The sequence below is a fragment of the Capsicum annuum genome, chromosome 10 (assembly GCF_002878395.1).
Source record: "Capsicum annuum cultivar UCD-10X-F1 chromosome 10, UCD10Xv1.1, whole genome shotgun sequence".
NCBI lineage: Eukaryota > Viridiplantae > Streptophyta > Magnoliopsida > Solanales > Solanaceae > Capsicum > Capsicum annuum.
In genome coordinates this window covers 187,737,262-187,752,928 of record NC_061120.1, presented here as the reverse complement: position 1 = coordinate 187,752,928, position 15,667 = coordinate 187,737,262, and the positions used below count along the sequence as shown (strand labels likewise).

Genomic DNA, 15,667 nt, shown 5'->3' with positions numbered 1-15,667 from the left:
ACAACATGACCCAGCAGCAACAAACTCAGCCTCAGCAGTAGATAGAGCTATTGAGTTTTGTTTCTTAGTAGACCAGGTGATTAGACATGATCCAAGGAAGTATGCATACCTGTGGTGCTTTTCATGTCCACTAAATAACCTGCTTTATCAACATCAAAATAACCTACCAACTTGAAATTACTACCTTTAGGATACTAAAGACCAAGATCAGTGGTTTCTTTGAGATGTCTGAAAATCCTCTTCACAAATTTGAGATGAGACTCCTTGGGATTTGCTTGAAACCTTGCACATAATTCCACACTAAAAACAATATTAGGTCTACTTTTTGTGAGGTAAACCAGTGATCCTATCATCTCTCTATATAGCTTTTGCTCCATAGTTGGACCTTTTTCATCCATATCTAATTTAGTGGCAGTGGCAATTGGAGTATTAATCTCCTTTGCTTCCTCCATGAAGAACCTTTTGAAAAGTTCTTTTACATACTTTTGTTGATGAATTGTGGTTCTAAAAGCTATTTTTTTTACTTTTAAGCCCAAGAAAAAATTTATATCTCTCATCATACTCGTCTCAAATTCACGACTCATGAGTTTGGCAAAGTCATAAGTCATGTTGATGTTTGTGGAGCCAAATATGATGTCATCAACATACACCAACACAATCAATAAATCTTTCCCATTAGTCTTTAAGAAGAGAGTTTTGTCAATCTTACCTCTAATATATCCATGCTCTAAAATAAATTTTGACAATCTTTCATACCAAGCTCTTGGAGCTTGTTTCAATCCATACAAAGCCTTGTCAAGCTTGTATACATAGTCAAGAAATTCCTTACTTTCAAATCTAGGAGGTTGTTTCACATAAACTTCCTCCTTGAGAATAACATTCAAGAATGCACTTTTTACATCTATTTGGTAAAGTATGAATTCCTTGTAAGCAGCAAAGGCCACACAAAGTTTGATTGCTTCAGGTCTTCCCATAAGGGCAAAAGTCTCATCAAAGTCTATGCCATCTTCCTGATTATATCCTTGGACCTCCTACTTGCCTTGTTCCTTATAATTGTTCCATGTTTATCAACTTTATTTTTGTACACCCACTTAGTTCCAATTATAATTCTATCTTGTGAAGGTGAAACTAAGTGTCAATCTTTGCTTATTTCAAACTGGTTGAGCTCCTCTTGCATGGCTATGATCTAATCAGTATCAAGAAGTGCTTTATTTACCTTTTTTTGTTCAATCACAGATAAGAAGGCTTTGAAAGCACACAGTCTCCTTTATCCAGATCTAGTGGACGTGAGATTAGTGAGCACATTTTCAATAGGATAAGATCCTTGATTCTTGTGTCCTTTTTGAATCAATTCTTGAGAGCTGGAGTAGTTGGTGGTTCAGTTCCCCCGGTCAGTGTGTCTCCAAATATAATTCCTCAAATTAAAGTGCCTCCAGGTTTAGTTCCCTCTATCGATGGACCAGGTTGTATAACATGTTCCTTCACCTATTCTTCAAAATCACTTTCTTCCTACAAGTTAGTCTTAGAACAAGATTCATCAAAGACTACATGCACACTTTCTTCAACATAGTTTGTTCTATTATTTAGGATCCTATATGCTTTGTTATGGTGAGAGTATTCTAGGAAGATTCTCTCATCACTTCTAGCATCAAATTTTCTCAAATTATCTTTTCCATTATTATGAATGAAACATTTATAACCAAAAGTTCTAAAATGAGAAATATTTGATTTTTTTTTAGTAATTCATAGGGAGTCTTCTCTAAAATAAATCTAATCATACATCTATTGATAATGTATGCAGCAATATCGATTGCCTCAGCCTAAAGATTTTTGCAAGATTTTCTGCAAACATCATTGTTCTAGCCATATCTTACAAAGTCCTATTTTTCCTTTTCACTACTCCATTTTGCTGAGGTGTTCTGGGAGTAGAGAAATTATGATTTATACCATTAGTGGAACGAAAATCCAAAAATTTGGCATTTTCAAATTTTGTACTATGGTCTGATCTTATGGAAATTAGGAAAGTGTCTAGTTTATTTTCCATTTTCTTAATGAATACAGAAAAGACATCAAAGCATCTTCTTTAAAATCTAAAAATAATGCCCAGGTAAACCTGTAATAGTCATCTAAACAATTACAAAGACATACCTTTTTCCACCTTTTCTTTGAACTATCATTGGTCTACAAAGATCTATATAGATCAGGTCAAGGCACTTGATTGTGCTAACATGGTTCTTTGGTTTGAAAGAGGATCTTACCTGCTTCTCCCTTACACAAAAACTGCAAATATTTCCTTCCTTGAACTTGGCTTTGGGCAAGCCCAGCACCATATCTTTTAAGTTTAGATTGTTTAAACAAGTCAGCCTTGTTCCTGGCATACTCATAATATCAGCTTTATACATATTCTTGTGTCTTTATATAGTAAGCACAACCTTATTGGTATTCATCCTTTTGACTTTAATACCTACAGAAGTGAAAATTACATTGTTACCTTTATCATACAATTGTGATAAGCTAAGCAAGTTGTGTTTAAATTCTTTCTTAAGATAGACATCTTCTAGTGCCCTTGATTCAGCTGTCCCAGTACTTCTAACTCCTATAATATATTCCTTTTTTCCATCACCAAATGATACTCCCTCTCCACTTATTTTGGAGAGTGAAAGGAATTTTTTTTTTATCACTAGTTATGTGTCTTGAGCAAGCACTGTCCAAGTACCATTGCTTCTTGTTTCCTTTTTCTTTTACCTGAGAAAGAAAATCAGGGGTTAGATTTAGGAACCCATACAAGCTTGGGTCCTTTCTTATGAGTAAAAGGGTGAATCATATGTCTTTTAGCCCATCGAGGCAATAAGTTATGTGACCTGTCACACTGACCAGTTTTGTTTTTCTTCCTATTAGTCTGTGCTATCATGAAGTCAGATTTCTTTGCCTAATTTGTACTCCTAAATATGCTTTTTGCAGAAATTGGACATTCAGTAGTTGGATGTCCATGATTACCATATATATAGCACAAATCCTCAGTAACATTAAAGTTTTTGTAAAACCCCGGTCCAACTATTTCACTATAAGTTTTTTCACTCAATTGATGAACAATTCTTGAGGAACTTGTCCACCTGTTTGCCTTTTCAAGATCAAGTTTGGCTTAATCTGTTCACCTTTTTCTTTTCATCACTATATTCTTGTTTGAACTTAGTCAATTCAAGCTCAATTTTTTCTTGTTCCTTGGTTTTGACCTTTTTTCCTTTTTCAAAAAGAGTCTGTTTTAAGATTTCAGATTTTAGAATTAGATTTAAAGAATCAAGTTGACCAACTTGTACCTTGAAAGTGTATTTTTCTTTTTCAACAGTGTTCTTGCAAGCTTCTAGATCGATAAAGTTAAACTTAATACTTGCAAGACTGTTGAATAACTCATACCTATCAGAAGTTAATTTTTGAGAATCATCAATTAAAGCACTCATTAAGGAAATAAGTTTTCTTTAGGAAAATAAATGTAACTTTTCTTTGATTTCAAGAACCCTTACCTCAGAAGTATCATCTTCTTCTTCCATGTCTGAATCTCCAATGGCCATGAGAGTAGTTTCATCAACCTCTTCATCATCTCATTCATCTGAATCAGGTCCCCAAGTGGCTACCATATCATATTTCTCTTTCTCCTTTTTCGTAGCCTCTTTCTTTTAATTCCTTCTTAGCTCTTTCTTTTTTCTATTCAATTTCCCAAACAGAGCAATCCCTGATTTGGTGATCAGTCTTACACACTTGTAACATCCAGTAGGATTGTCATTAGAACGTTTTTTGCTACTTGTTTCTTTTTTCTTTTTGAAGAATTAGCTGAAGTTCCTAGTTATGAGGGCAACTTTTTCTTCATCCAGTTCAATTTCTTCATCACTGTCAGATGCCTTCAAGGACAAAGTTTTCTTAGGAGCTGTTATTTCCTTCTTGACTTCATCAATTTGCATTTCATAAGTATTCAGATTCCCACTAGTTCATCCAAAGTCATCCTAGTGAGATCCTTTGCTTCCCTAATTGCAGTAACCATAATATCCCATTTAGACTTAGGCAAGACACTCAACACCTTTTCAACTTGTTCCTCGGTAGTGATGACTTTTCCCAAGGATGTCAATTCATTTGTTAAAGTGGTGAGTCTTGTCATCATCTCATGAAGAGATTCATTCTCCTATATTTTCAAGGCCTCATAGTTAGTAAAGAGTAGAGCAATTCTGAATTTTATCACTTGAAGCATTAACCAGAGCATCCCAGATTTGCTTGGCAGTGGTGCAATTTGACACTCTATTGTACTCAGTTGGACCTAGTCCACATACCAAAATATTTTTAGCCTTTGCTTTCTTTCTTAATGCAACCAAATCATCAGCAGTAAATTCATTTCTCACCTTCTTGACTTGTTCACCGTCAACCAGTGTCACTAGGATAGTTGAACCATCAGTGATCTTGTCCCACAACTCATAGTCTTCTCCTTAAATAAACATTTCCATCCTAACTTTTTACCAAATGAAGTGAAAGTCATCAAAGAGTGGAGGTGTGGTAGTGGATTGACCTTCACTGTGACCATTAGGTGGTGCAGAATTCATCATAGTGATCTGCTAACCTTATTTAAGACAACCTCGCTCTGATGCCACTTGATAGAATACATCCTACTGATTTAACTTATTTTAGCCTAGCAGTTGTCTATCAGTGAAACAGGTTGACTAACGTGTTTCGGTACAGCTAAAACAGTAAGTAAATGAGACAGTAATTTTTCACGTGGAAAACACCCAACTCAAAGAGGTGTGAAAAAAAAACTACCTGTACCTCTACAGAATTTAATCCCAAATTCACTAGAACACTTGAGCCTCAACAATCAACAATTACAAGACTCTTGCAAACTAGGAATTATAAACTCTAATTCCTACTTCTACAAAACACACAAAATCTTCCCAAGGTAAGCGTTCCCAAGTCTTCGAGTTTTCTAACTTGAAGAAAATAATCCTAACTCAGTTTATACTTCACTGATACTAGAATTAAAATAAAGATACAACTCAAGAACCAACCTAATACATAAAGTCTAAGACATCTTAACTCTAGGTAATAGGAATAGGTTCAACTATAACTTCTTCAAACTATTGAACTGAAGAGAGAATTTGTCAATTGTTGCTTTCTTTGTAAGTGTGTGAATGACTATGTGAGTCACTTCCTCTATTTAACCAACACTCTTCAAGGAGTCCTTCAATGGATGAGACTTCTATCTTCAAACAATCTCTCAATTCTTCAGAATTTGTTGTCAAGTAAAAGTCATTCTTCAAGTCAATCTCCTTATCTAGGTAAAATTGATTTTTCAACTTATCTTCAAGTATTGTACTCAACCTCTACTTATTCAATATCACACGTGATCAACATTTTGAGTTTAACTGTTCAACTTATCCATTTCTGCTCTCACATGCTTTGTCTTCCTGCAACAATAGTGGACCGTGTACTTGCATTTGACTCTGCATATCAGTGAACCACTTCAACTAACATGTTTCAGCTTATTAAGTCAATCACTAAAACTTCATACATTCCAACATATACCCAGTATAGTACCACAAAATGGAGACTGAAAAGAATAGAGTTTACACAAGTTTTACCTCTACCTCAAAGGTAGAAAGATCTCCCCAACACACTCTTGATACGAAAGAAACCTCCCGCCATAGAGAAAGGGAAATCCACCTCTTAGATAAAGTCTTCGATCGCCTGAACGTCAATTTGGGATCCAAATTCGAGATTTTCCTTGGGAGGCACGGACCGTACTCGAGCTTTGGATCAATGTCCCAAAATCGGAGCCAGAAAAGGAAAAAGTGGAATCTGGAAATGACGCATATAGGCTCTTAGACATACACAAATAGCTGTTCTCGCAAAATGCTATTATTGACTTTCTCAAAATAAATAGATTTGATAGTTTGGTCGAACATGCTCTTAGTCATTAGCAACTATTTATTACTTGAATCAATTCATGATCAAAGTGGGAAATAACCCTTACATGTACTCTCTGGTAAACATACTACAAGCAGGCACTTGAATAGTGGGAATGCGAACAAATACAATTGACAAAGGAGCAATGGCAATTGGGTCAGAGGGATTCACTGTTATAGATTCCATGGGAGGAATTCTTCCAAAATGATCTACATTAAGTTCTTTTCCGTTCAAAAGAACTTTTTGGCTATGTAGATCACCATTTTTGGCTGTAAGGTGATATTCTTCCCTCTCAATTCCATGTCTCGAGTTCTGATCATTCGTGACTTGCAGCAGCGCTGGTGACTCGTTTGTGTTAGCAAGTGTGATTGAAAGACTAATATTAACTGTTGTACCATCATGCATGTTGATCAACAATAGTGCAATTCCTTCCTGCAACATACCGATATGTGTTTAGAAATCACAATCTCTACTGTAGATCATAGAAAAACAAAAATCCAATTCTCTAACGTTTAAATTTACACTACTTATACTTACAGAAGATTTTGAACAGTGAGCATAAGCACGTAGCTTTTTTGTTCCTAGGAAGTGTGTTGATAGAACATTCTTTCCCATCAAATGGTGCCAAAGAAGCGCACTATGTGCATGAAAGAGAAGTAAAATGCTAAATGAGCATGTTGCATTACCAAGTAAAACATGTTTATTAGTTGTATAGCGGATGCAGTTGATTTTGTTTTCACGGTAATGACATTGGTCGACAAAGAGCTAAAGCATACCCATAATAATCAGGATTTGGATGGAACGTTGTGGTATTGAGGAGACCGTAATTTCCACCAACCAATGTTTGTCGACAATATGCCTTAGTGTCGAACGTGGCTGACATCCCAAGCTGATCCAAGTACCTATATATTGCAAGAGGAACTACTCGTATGAAACCTTGACAAGAAGGTTATCAGAGGTATAGAGCAGTTAGGTTGAATTATTACCAAAAGCTGGAAACAAAGCGATTTGAAACACGATTGCGACCACTGTTAAAAACTCCTCCACTTTCACCAATCCATGCTACTGCTGAAGTTCCAGAATTTCGGACAACTCCTTGAAGATTTCGCAATATTTTGGATTCTTCATCCAGATGAGAAGGATCAAGTATTTTCTTAACTAGATTGGTGTCATTGCCTAAAATGAGATAATTCGTTATTCCAATAACAATGGCTGATCTAAGAACCTAGGATTAGAGGATCTGGAGAGGTAGACTGTATAAAAACCTTACCCCTACCATGGGAGGCAGAGAGGCTGTTTCTTATAGACCATCAGCTCAAGGAAAAGCAGATCGAAAAAGAAATAATAGGGTGAAGAAATCATGGAAAAATACTATAGAAAGTATGAAGAAGCATTCTGCAAAAAAGAAAAGCAACTATGACAAAATATTGTGATAATCAAAGTGCAAGAGACAGAAGATAGTAACAGAAACGGAAGGACAACAAACTATAGCAGAAATACTACGACTACAGGGAAAATTAAAGCTTCACCGCATAAAAAGAGCTTCATGTACCTGCACCAACACTGTAAATGTGATGTGTAACTACTTGAAGAGAATTGGCTGCTTTATTTATAAATTTCGGAAACCAAACAGCGTCAAATATTCCTCCTGGTGCAAGGATTAATGGCATAGCATCCTTCCCTTTATATATATCATGCACTAATTTGTGAAGAGCTATAACATCAGAGCTGTACTGATCCGCTGAAATAGCTGCACCAATTCCGTTTCCATTCAATTCATTTCCTGGAATGAAGTATCAGTCAACGGTCTCAGAGTTGTCCTGTTACTGTGTTCTCAACCACAGTAAATAAGTCTCATTATACTACTTGCTCCTTACAGTGTTGTTAATTCTCTTACATTTCGAGTTATCCCTATGCTAAATTTGCATATTAACATACCCCTAAAATAACAGTAGTTAAAGAAAGGAGATAGTTTCGTACCAAGCTCCCAGCCATGGATAGTATAACCTCTGCTAACCGTATACCTGATGAAAGACACTGCATTGCTGGAATCCCAATCTCCCAAAGCAGTGCCATCAGGACGTATTGTTTTTCCATTTAAAGCATTCAACCCAAAAGTTATTTTTGCCCTGAAATGATATGCTCAAGTATAAGATGAGAACTACATAATAGCTCTTGCTAACATGAACTCAGTCCATAACTATCACATTCCTAAACAATTTTCCTCATTAATGTTTAAAATGCAGAAAACTGCATGAAGTAAAGTTACCCCGTTTTCTTGAAGAATTTGTTGAGTTCATCCCAACGAGACAAAGGCAAGCAACCTTGGGAAAAGCCAAACATCTCTGTATTATTACGGAGAAAAGGAGTACATGGTTCTTTATCATGCTTCGTTTGGTATATTACTTTATCTTGCAATGTGCCTCCAAGTCTAATTTTTAATGGAGAAAATGCTGCAACATGCAGAAGGAAACTTCAATAATTACTCGTTAATCTGAAAATTACTGAATAAATTTTGAATGTATCATAAATAGGTGTTTCTCCAAAAATTTATACCTCTAATTGCATTCAAAAAAACCTTGTTTCTTAGATCCTGCAATAAAGACCATTCCCATCAGTGCAATAAGATGTAAGGAGGAACATATCCTAATGCGGCCGAGGGTGTAGCCTAATGGTCAATAAAGAACAGACGCAAAACCACTCCACTGGATGATATATTTTCACCTATAAAAATCTGGTAGAAGGTAGCAGGGTATCCCATGAAATTAGATGAGGTGCACGCAAATAGGACTGGACACCATAGTTATAAAAAAGTTGAAGTGGAACATAAAATAAAAGTACCAATTGTAAAGCTAGGGCATAATTTTCTTTTTTTTAGTCAACCTTCTGAAAAAAGCTAACCTTTTTATTGATCACAATGACAGATAGCTCCAACCAATAGAGTAAAAACATCACAAGAAATGTGGAAAGCTTAGAATGGGAATAACGAGGGTGCATTTGCTATGGAGGAAAATATTTTCCATAAAATGTTTCCCAATTTTCCTATGTTTGGTTGGTCAAAATATTTTGAAAACATTTTCTCAGCGAAAACACGTTTCCTTGAAAATAGGGAAATGACTTCACTAATGGAAGTCAGAAAACAAGTTTCATAATCAACATTCCAATTTCATTGTCTCTTCCCCGCCCACAGTTCACACACCTAATGCCCTCAACCCCAACCCCAACCCCTTGACCATCCCAATACCCGAATCACCACCCCACCCAATCCCACCCCCACCGTATTTTGCTAGATAACAAATACAAATATTTTTGGGATAATAATTTTTTGCTTATTTACCCAACACAAGAACATAACTAAGAAACTCACTTATTTTCAAGCAAAACAGTTTCCGTCATATCAAACGCACCCTCATTCACCACTTGTTTTCTTCTTTACTAAAGACATGCATCCCACAAATATTTCCTAAAAACTACCAAAATATAAAGAATATATAGTTAATATAATGATTTACACTGCAACTTTACATGGAACCAAGTCATAATTTAACACAATCACCTACCAAGACAGATTACACAACAACTAAGTTACCTCTTTTTTTTTTATAAAGTTAACTAAGCTACTCCGTTCGTTAGATGATCACTTTCACTTCTGCATGCTCATCGAGAAATCATAAATAAGAAGGATAATTTTACTAATTTACCCCTTAAAGATACTTTCTTAGAAGTTTACAAACTTATTTATACACTTCCAACGAATGTAATTGTAGGGGTAAAATGAAAAAATTTTAATTAATTTTATCTTGATTTAATAGGTCGACAAGTAATTTGGGACATGTACTTTTAGTAAAGTGATCAACTAATATGGGACGGAGGGAGTACCTCTACTAGAGCCTTCTAACTACTTTTGCTTGATTTTCTTACCAAATTTAAGTTTTACTTTTTCTTAAAACGAAAATAAAAGTAATATTTTTACTTTTCCTAAAAGAAAAATATAATTCTTTTTCATATTTGGCTAACGGAAAAATTTTGAAACTCTATAAATAGAATATCCCTCTTCTCATACAATAACATAATAATATCCATAATGTAGTCGTTTAAAGAGTCTTGTTTAGGGAGAGAAATAGCTTATGTATGACGGCTTGATTTCGAATCCAACAAGTGGTATCAGAGTCTATGGTTCAATGATCCAATAATTCAAATCGATGACATGTTGAGATCAAAATTGCAACCAATTTGATGATAATGAAGATCTTTATCTAGCTACATGTGGAGAAAAGTTACAAACAAATTTTCAACAATCTAGTTGTTAATCTATCTTTAAAACCAAAATCAATTTTCAACCCATATTTCTGGACTCCAACTTTCAACCCCTCCTTACCTTTTAATGTTTGGGCTCTTTTCAACTCGTGCATATACTTTTAACGCATGAGCTCTACTTTTAACCTGTGCTCACTTTCAATATACAAGGCTTCACTTTCAACGCTGTTTATTTATAACACAGGGCTCTCTAATAATATCAACTCATGCTTTTACTTTTAACACATAGGGCTTTAATTTTTAACACATATCAACTTTTAATCATGATAAGCAGCAGTGATATATGAAGATCGTGTGAAGAAGGAAGATCAAGATTATTTTGCCAAAAAATCAAGTCAAAAGGGGAGATTTTGTTACGTTTTTTGTCCTAATTTTCCTATCAAATTTGTCTTTCTTGGGAGGAAAATAAATGACTTTTCAAAAAAAATATAATTATTTTTCATATTTGGGCTTTTCAAACACTATAAATAAAAAACTCTATAAATTGAAGTCACTCTCCTCGTACAATAACATAATAACATCCATAATATAGTCATTTAAAGAGTCTTGTTTCAGGGGGGAGAAATACCTCTCGCATGATACCTCTCGATTTCGAACGCAACAGGCATTGTAAATACTATTGTGTTATGTTTAAAATACTCTAATGTCTTGGAAATTTCTATTTGCAATGAGTTAACAGAAGAGATCATTTAAATTAAGTAAAGATAATCAAGAACTGGAAAAAAAAAAAAAAAGGATGCTTACAAGATTAAGGAGAGAAGCATTTCCCCAGCTACAAGTTCCATAGTCACATTTACTAGAAGGCCACCAATCTAAAGTTGCACAAATGAAATCTTCATCAATTTTTGCAATTGAAGAAAATCCATCAATGTAAAGAATCCCTTCTTCAACAATACTAGACTTTTCTGCTCTTGAAATTTGGCTGAAGTACAATGACAACAGGAAGATGTACAACCCCAAGAAGCACCTGAATAAAGAAGCCATTTGCACAATGCTAGTAAGTAATTTGAATCCCTTCTACACAAAGTTTGGTGTCCAATTAATTAAAAGTTTAATTAGTATCTTCTTTCTTTGGATTTTTTAAATGAAGATTGACTAAATGTCCTACTAATCCACGTGTTGGAGTTATTATTGCATTTAAAAACAAACTACTCTCATCATCATACACGTGGGAATTTTGTACTCTTTATTCGTTTTTACTTGTTTATTAATAGTATTAACTTAGCACATATTTTTTTAAAAAAAATAATAAATAAAATATAATTTTATTATATTACTCATTAAATATAATAAATTTAATATTTTAAATTAAATTAAAAATTAAGTCATAAATTATTCCTTGATTTTTCAATCGAAATAAGTAAAGGTGGACATCTTAAAAAAATAGTACTGTAAATATAAGTTCTTTCCATCTATTTTTACTTGATATAATTTTAAAAATTAAGAGGTAATTTATTATTTTATATTTATTTTAGCACTGTCATTAAATGTTATTTATTTCCATCAGAGGTGTTACAACCACTAAAGTGATATAAGAAAATTATTCTTTTATTTAGTAATTTTTTAAAAAAAAATGTGTGAAGTATAAATAAATAAAAAAACATATCAAATAGTAATGAACTAAGAAAATAAAAATAAAAGAATATTTTAATATAATTACTACTATTAATAAGTGTGAAGAAGCAGGCAGCTCTTGGTCAACATGCCTGCTTCTTCACCTATTTCAGTTGCTCCGTGATTACTTTATTATTTCTAATTAATTATTTTAAGTCATTTACATATAAAAAAATTAATAATATTTAATAAAAAATAAAATAGATATTTATGACATATCTATTTCAGCTGCTTCAATCGTAGTTTTATTATATCACCTCTAATTAATTATTATAAATTATTTAGATATTAAAAAATTAATACTAGTTAATAAATAATAAAATAGACATCAATAATAAATTAATTCTTGATGTTTAAATTAATAGGATATCTTATATGAAACTCATTTAAATTTTTTTCACAAGTATTTTTGCTCAAGGATTTTACTATATTACCCCTAATTAATTATTGTAAGTCATTTACATATAAGAAAATTAATAATATTTAAAAAAGGAGAAAATAGACATTTATGGCTTTTCTGTTTCAGCAGATTCAACCGTAATTTTACTATATCACTCCTAATTATTTATTATAAGTCATTTACATATTAAAAATTAATAATATTTAATAAATAGTTCATGATGTTTTAAATTAACATGAAATCTTATATGAAAATCACTTAAATTGCTTTCACAAATATTTCTTTATAGTAATTTTGTTATTTCACTTCTAATTAGATATTATAAGTCATTTAGGATAGATTCGCTTCGCTGCTTCAATAATTGATACTTTAAATACTATTTATGCTATATAAATTAAAATAACGCAAATAATATATACAGGCTAAAGTATCTGCTAAAAACATAAACATGAACGAAGCTACATTATTTTTTCTCAAACGAGAATAAAAGACAAAAAGGAATCGAAAATTGATCTAGTGATGCGTATGACCTTTGACATCGTTTGATAAATGGGGTCACGTTGAGTTTATCGAAGTCAGTTGAGTTAACATCTCCATTAGTTTACTATTTGTTCCATGTTGATTTGATAATTTTTTAAGAAAAAAATTATTAAAGATTTATTTTACTAAATATATTAATTATATTTTAGAATTTTAAAATATAATTGAAAGAAAATCATAAACTTTTTTTAGTTTCATAAATTAATACGTAAATTGAAATGGATAAAAATCTTTTTCACTATTCAACTTTGTTTTAAAATAAACACACACGCACACACCTTCCCCCGCCGCCCTCAAACACACGTCATTCTGTACAATATCCATTCTATCCTTATTATATCAAATATATTTAATAAATATCTCTTTATGTTATATATAATTTATTTTCCTAATCAAGATATTTGTAACTTCTTATTTAAATTTATTAATATTATAAGTATAATAATATTTTTATGAATTTGTCACTTTAGTATTTATTTTTATGACCGTAATTTAATATTATATGCATTAAGCGTGTATGTATATATGTACATGCATATGTATATATTTTTATCTTTTCTCACTTTCTTATCCATGTGTTTCATATTACTTGATCCTTTTTTATATGACAAATTTCTTAAGAAAATTTAATCAGAGGTGTAGTTTACTAAACTAACCTTATTAATAATGTTCTGAAACTAAAAATTTAACTATTACTACTTTACGTATTTATTTAATATTAATGATAAAAATAAAAAAATATTAAAAACTCTCTTAATTTCATAAATTGGACAAGCTAAAATAACTATTTTCAATATAAAGGTCAAATAATATTAAATGTCAGGGATATTCTCTATTGTCTGTATAAATAATTAAGTTTTGATTGTTGTTAATGGAGTGCTACATAAATTATAGTTTAAAATAATTTAAAATCTAAAAATGTACAATTTTTAGAATTTTACCTTAATTTAATTAATTATTTTAGATTTTCTACATCAAGATATATTTGTATAATTATTATTACCTGTTATTTTTATCTGTATAATAAATATTAAAGTTTTGATTATTAAAAAATAAATTTATATTAATTTACTTCATTATAAAACATTGTTGGCTTATATACTTAATTAGTATTTCTCATTTTTTGATAAAAGATGATGTTTATGTTTTTATGAAAATTTTGTTACATGAATCATGATTTTTAAAGAACCAAAAAAAGAAAAGGTTGAGAATGTAAGGGTAAGATAGACATTTTAAAGATTGAGAAAATGGCCAAAAGCCCCCCAACCTTTACCCTAAATTTCAACTACACACTTATACTTTGCGGGGGTTCTATGACCCCCCTGAACTATTTTAAAATGAAATTATTATCCCTCTAAACGCTGACATGGCAAGAGAGTGTATTTCACTCTCTTTAAAGAGAGTGAGAACGATTTTTTTTAATAATTCTTTATTTTCTTTATTCATTTTTAATTATTCTTTTTCTTTCTTCTTATTATTATTATTACACACAATGGCATCCAAGAATTCATCAATGTCATTGAAAATTAATTTATCATTTTCCTCATCTCCAAGCACAAAATTTATTGGTTTCGACTTCAAATTCGTCGAAAATTTCAAAATGGGTATTGTTCATTGTTTCCAACTTCAAGATTGTCGGAAATTTTAAAATCGATAGTGTCCATTATTTACAACTTTAAAGTCGTCGTGAATTTTAAAATGGGTATTGTCCATTGTTTTCGATTTGAAGGTTGCTGAAAATTTTAAAATACTCTATTGTTTCCGATTTTAAGGTTGTTGAAAAAATTTAAATTCGGTATTGTTTATTGTTTCCGGCTTCAAGGTCGTCAAAAATTTTAAAATTGATATTATTCGTTGTTTTCATATTTAAGATCGTCGAAAATTTAAAATTGATATTGTTCATTATTTTTCACTTCAAGGTTGTCGAAAATTTTAAATTCGATGTTGTTTATTATTTCCGACTTCAAGATCATCGAAAATTTCAAAATAGATATTGTCCATTATTTCCTACTTTAAGGTCGTCGTAAATTTTAAAATGGGTATTGTCCATTATTTCCGACTTCAAAGTCGTTAAAAATTTAAAAATTCTATATTGTTTCCTACTTTAAGGTCATCGAAAATTTTAAATTCGGTATTGTTCGTTGTTTCCGGCTTCAAAGTCGTTGAAAATTTTGAAATTGGTATTGTTCGTTGTTTTCGGATTTAAGATCGTCGAAAATTTAATAATTGATATGGTCATTATTTTCCACTTCAAGGTTGTCAAAATTTTTCAAACTCGTTGTTTATTATTTTCGACTTCATCACACAGTTCATAACCAAAGAATCGACAACAAACCAACATGAGCAATTTTTCACCGACAACAAAGATTAAACAACACACAAACATTCAATCTCAACATCGCACATCACTTCGACGACTTTGGTGGTCGTGGACCAGTACCAAGAGGAGCGCCACCTCAAGACGATCTCACCCCAACAAAATTCCCCAAAAACAGTGCTCCAATCGCTGGAAATTTGAGTTCGAAGCTAGCGCCGCCGTTGGCGATCTCCGAAAAAGGCGATGCCGCCTCTGTTCAATGGCAAACGGAGCACAACCAACGCCAAAAGATGCGCCTTCTTGGGGAGAGAAAAACCCAACAAGAAGCCCCAAAAAAGAGTGTGTTAATTAACGTCAATTTCATATCAAAAATCACGCTATCAGTTGTGGACTCTGACGACGGCGATGGCGCTTTACAGGACCTCCAAATTAGAAATTCCCAACATCATTCCATGGGAAATCACCCCAACAATTCAAATATGTCAACTGAAATTGAAGAAAATGATATAAGAGAAAGTAAAGAAAATTTAATGAGT

General features: G+C 32.3%; 1 protein-coding gene across 1 annotated transcript; it reads right to left on the bottom strand.

The window, feature by feature from the left end:
• Positions 1-5,865: 5,865 nt before the first annotated feature.
• Positions 5,866-11,366, bottom strand: LOC107843440 (heparanase-like protein 3). Its single transcript, XM_016687743.2, has 9 exons — positions 11,005-11,366; positions 8,500-8,536; positions 8,213-8,396; positions 7,924-8,072; positions 7,496-7,726; positions 6,930-7,119; positions 6,720-6,845; positions 6,481-6,580; positions 5,866-6,375 (listed from the first exon to the last, which is right to left on the bottom strand). The coding sequence occupies exons 1-9, from the start codon at positions 11,242-11,244 to the stop codon at positions 6,007-6,009; spliced, it is 1,626 nt and encodes a 541-aa protein (XP_016543229.1). The 5' UTR covers positions 11,245-11,366; the 3' UTR covers positions 5,866-6,006.
• Between the last annotated feature and the right edge of the window lie 4,301 nt (positions 11,367-15,667).

What these genes read in the sequence shown, in the direction of transcription:
- LOC107843440 (XM_016687743.2), bottom strand. Translation starts at nt 11,244, where the DNA reads ATGGCTTCTTTATTCAGGTGCTTCTTGGGGTTGTACATCTTCCTGTTG. An exon ending in TTTTTTGAATGCAATTAGAG is followed by an intron (nt 8,397 to 8,499) that starts GTATAAATTTTT and finishes TGCATGTTGCAG; the next exon opens with CATTTTCTCCATTAAAAATT. An exon ending in CTCACTGTTCAAAATCTTCT is followed by an intron (nt 6,376 to 6,480) that starts GTAAGTATAAGT and finishes GGTATGTTGCAG; the next exon opens with GAAGGAATTGCACTATTGTT.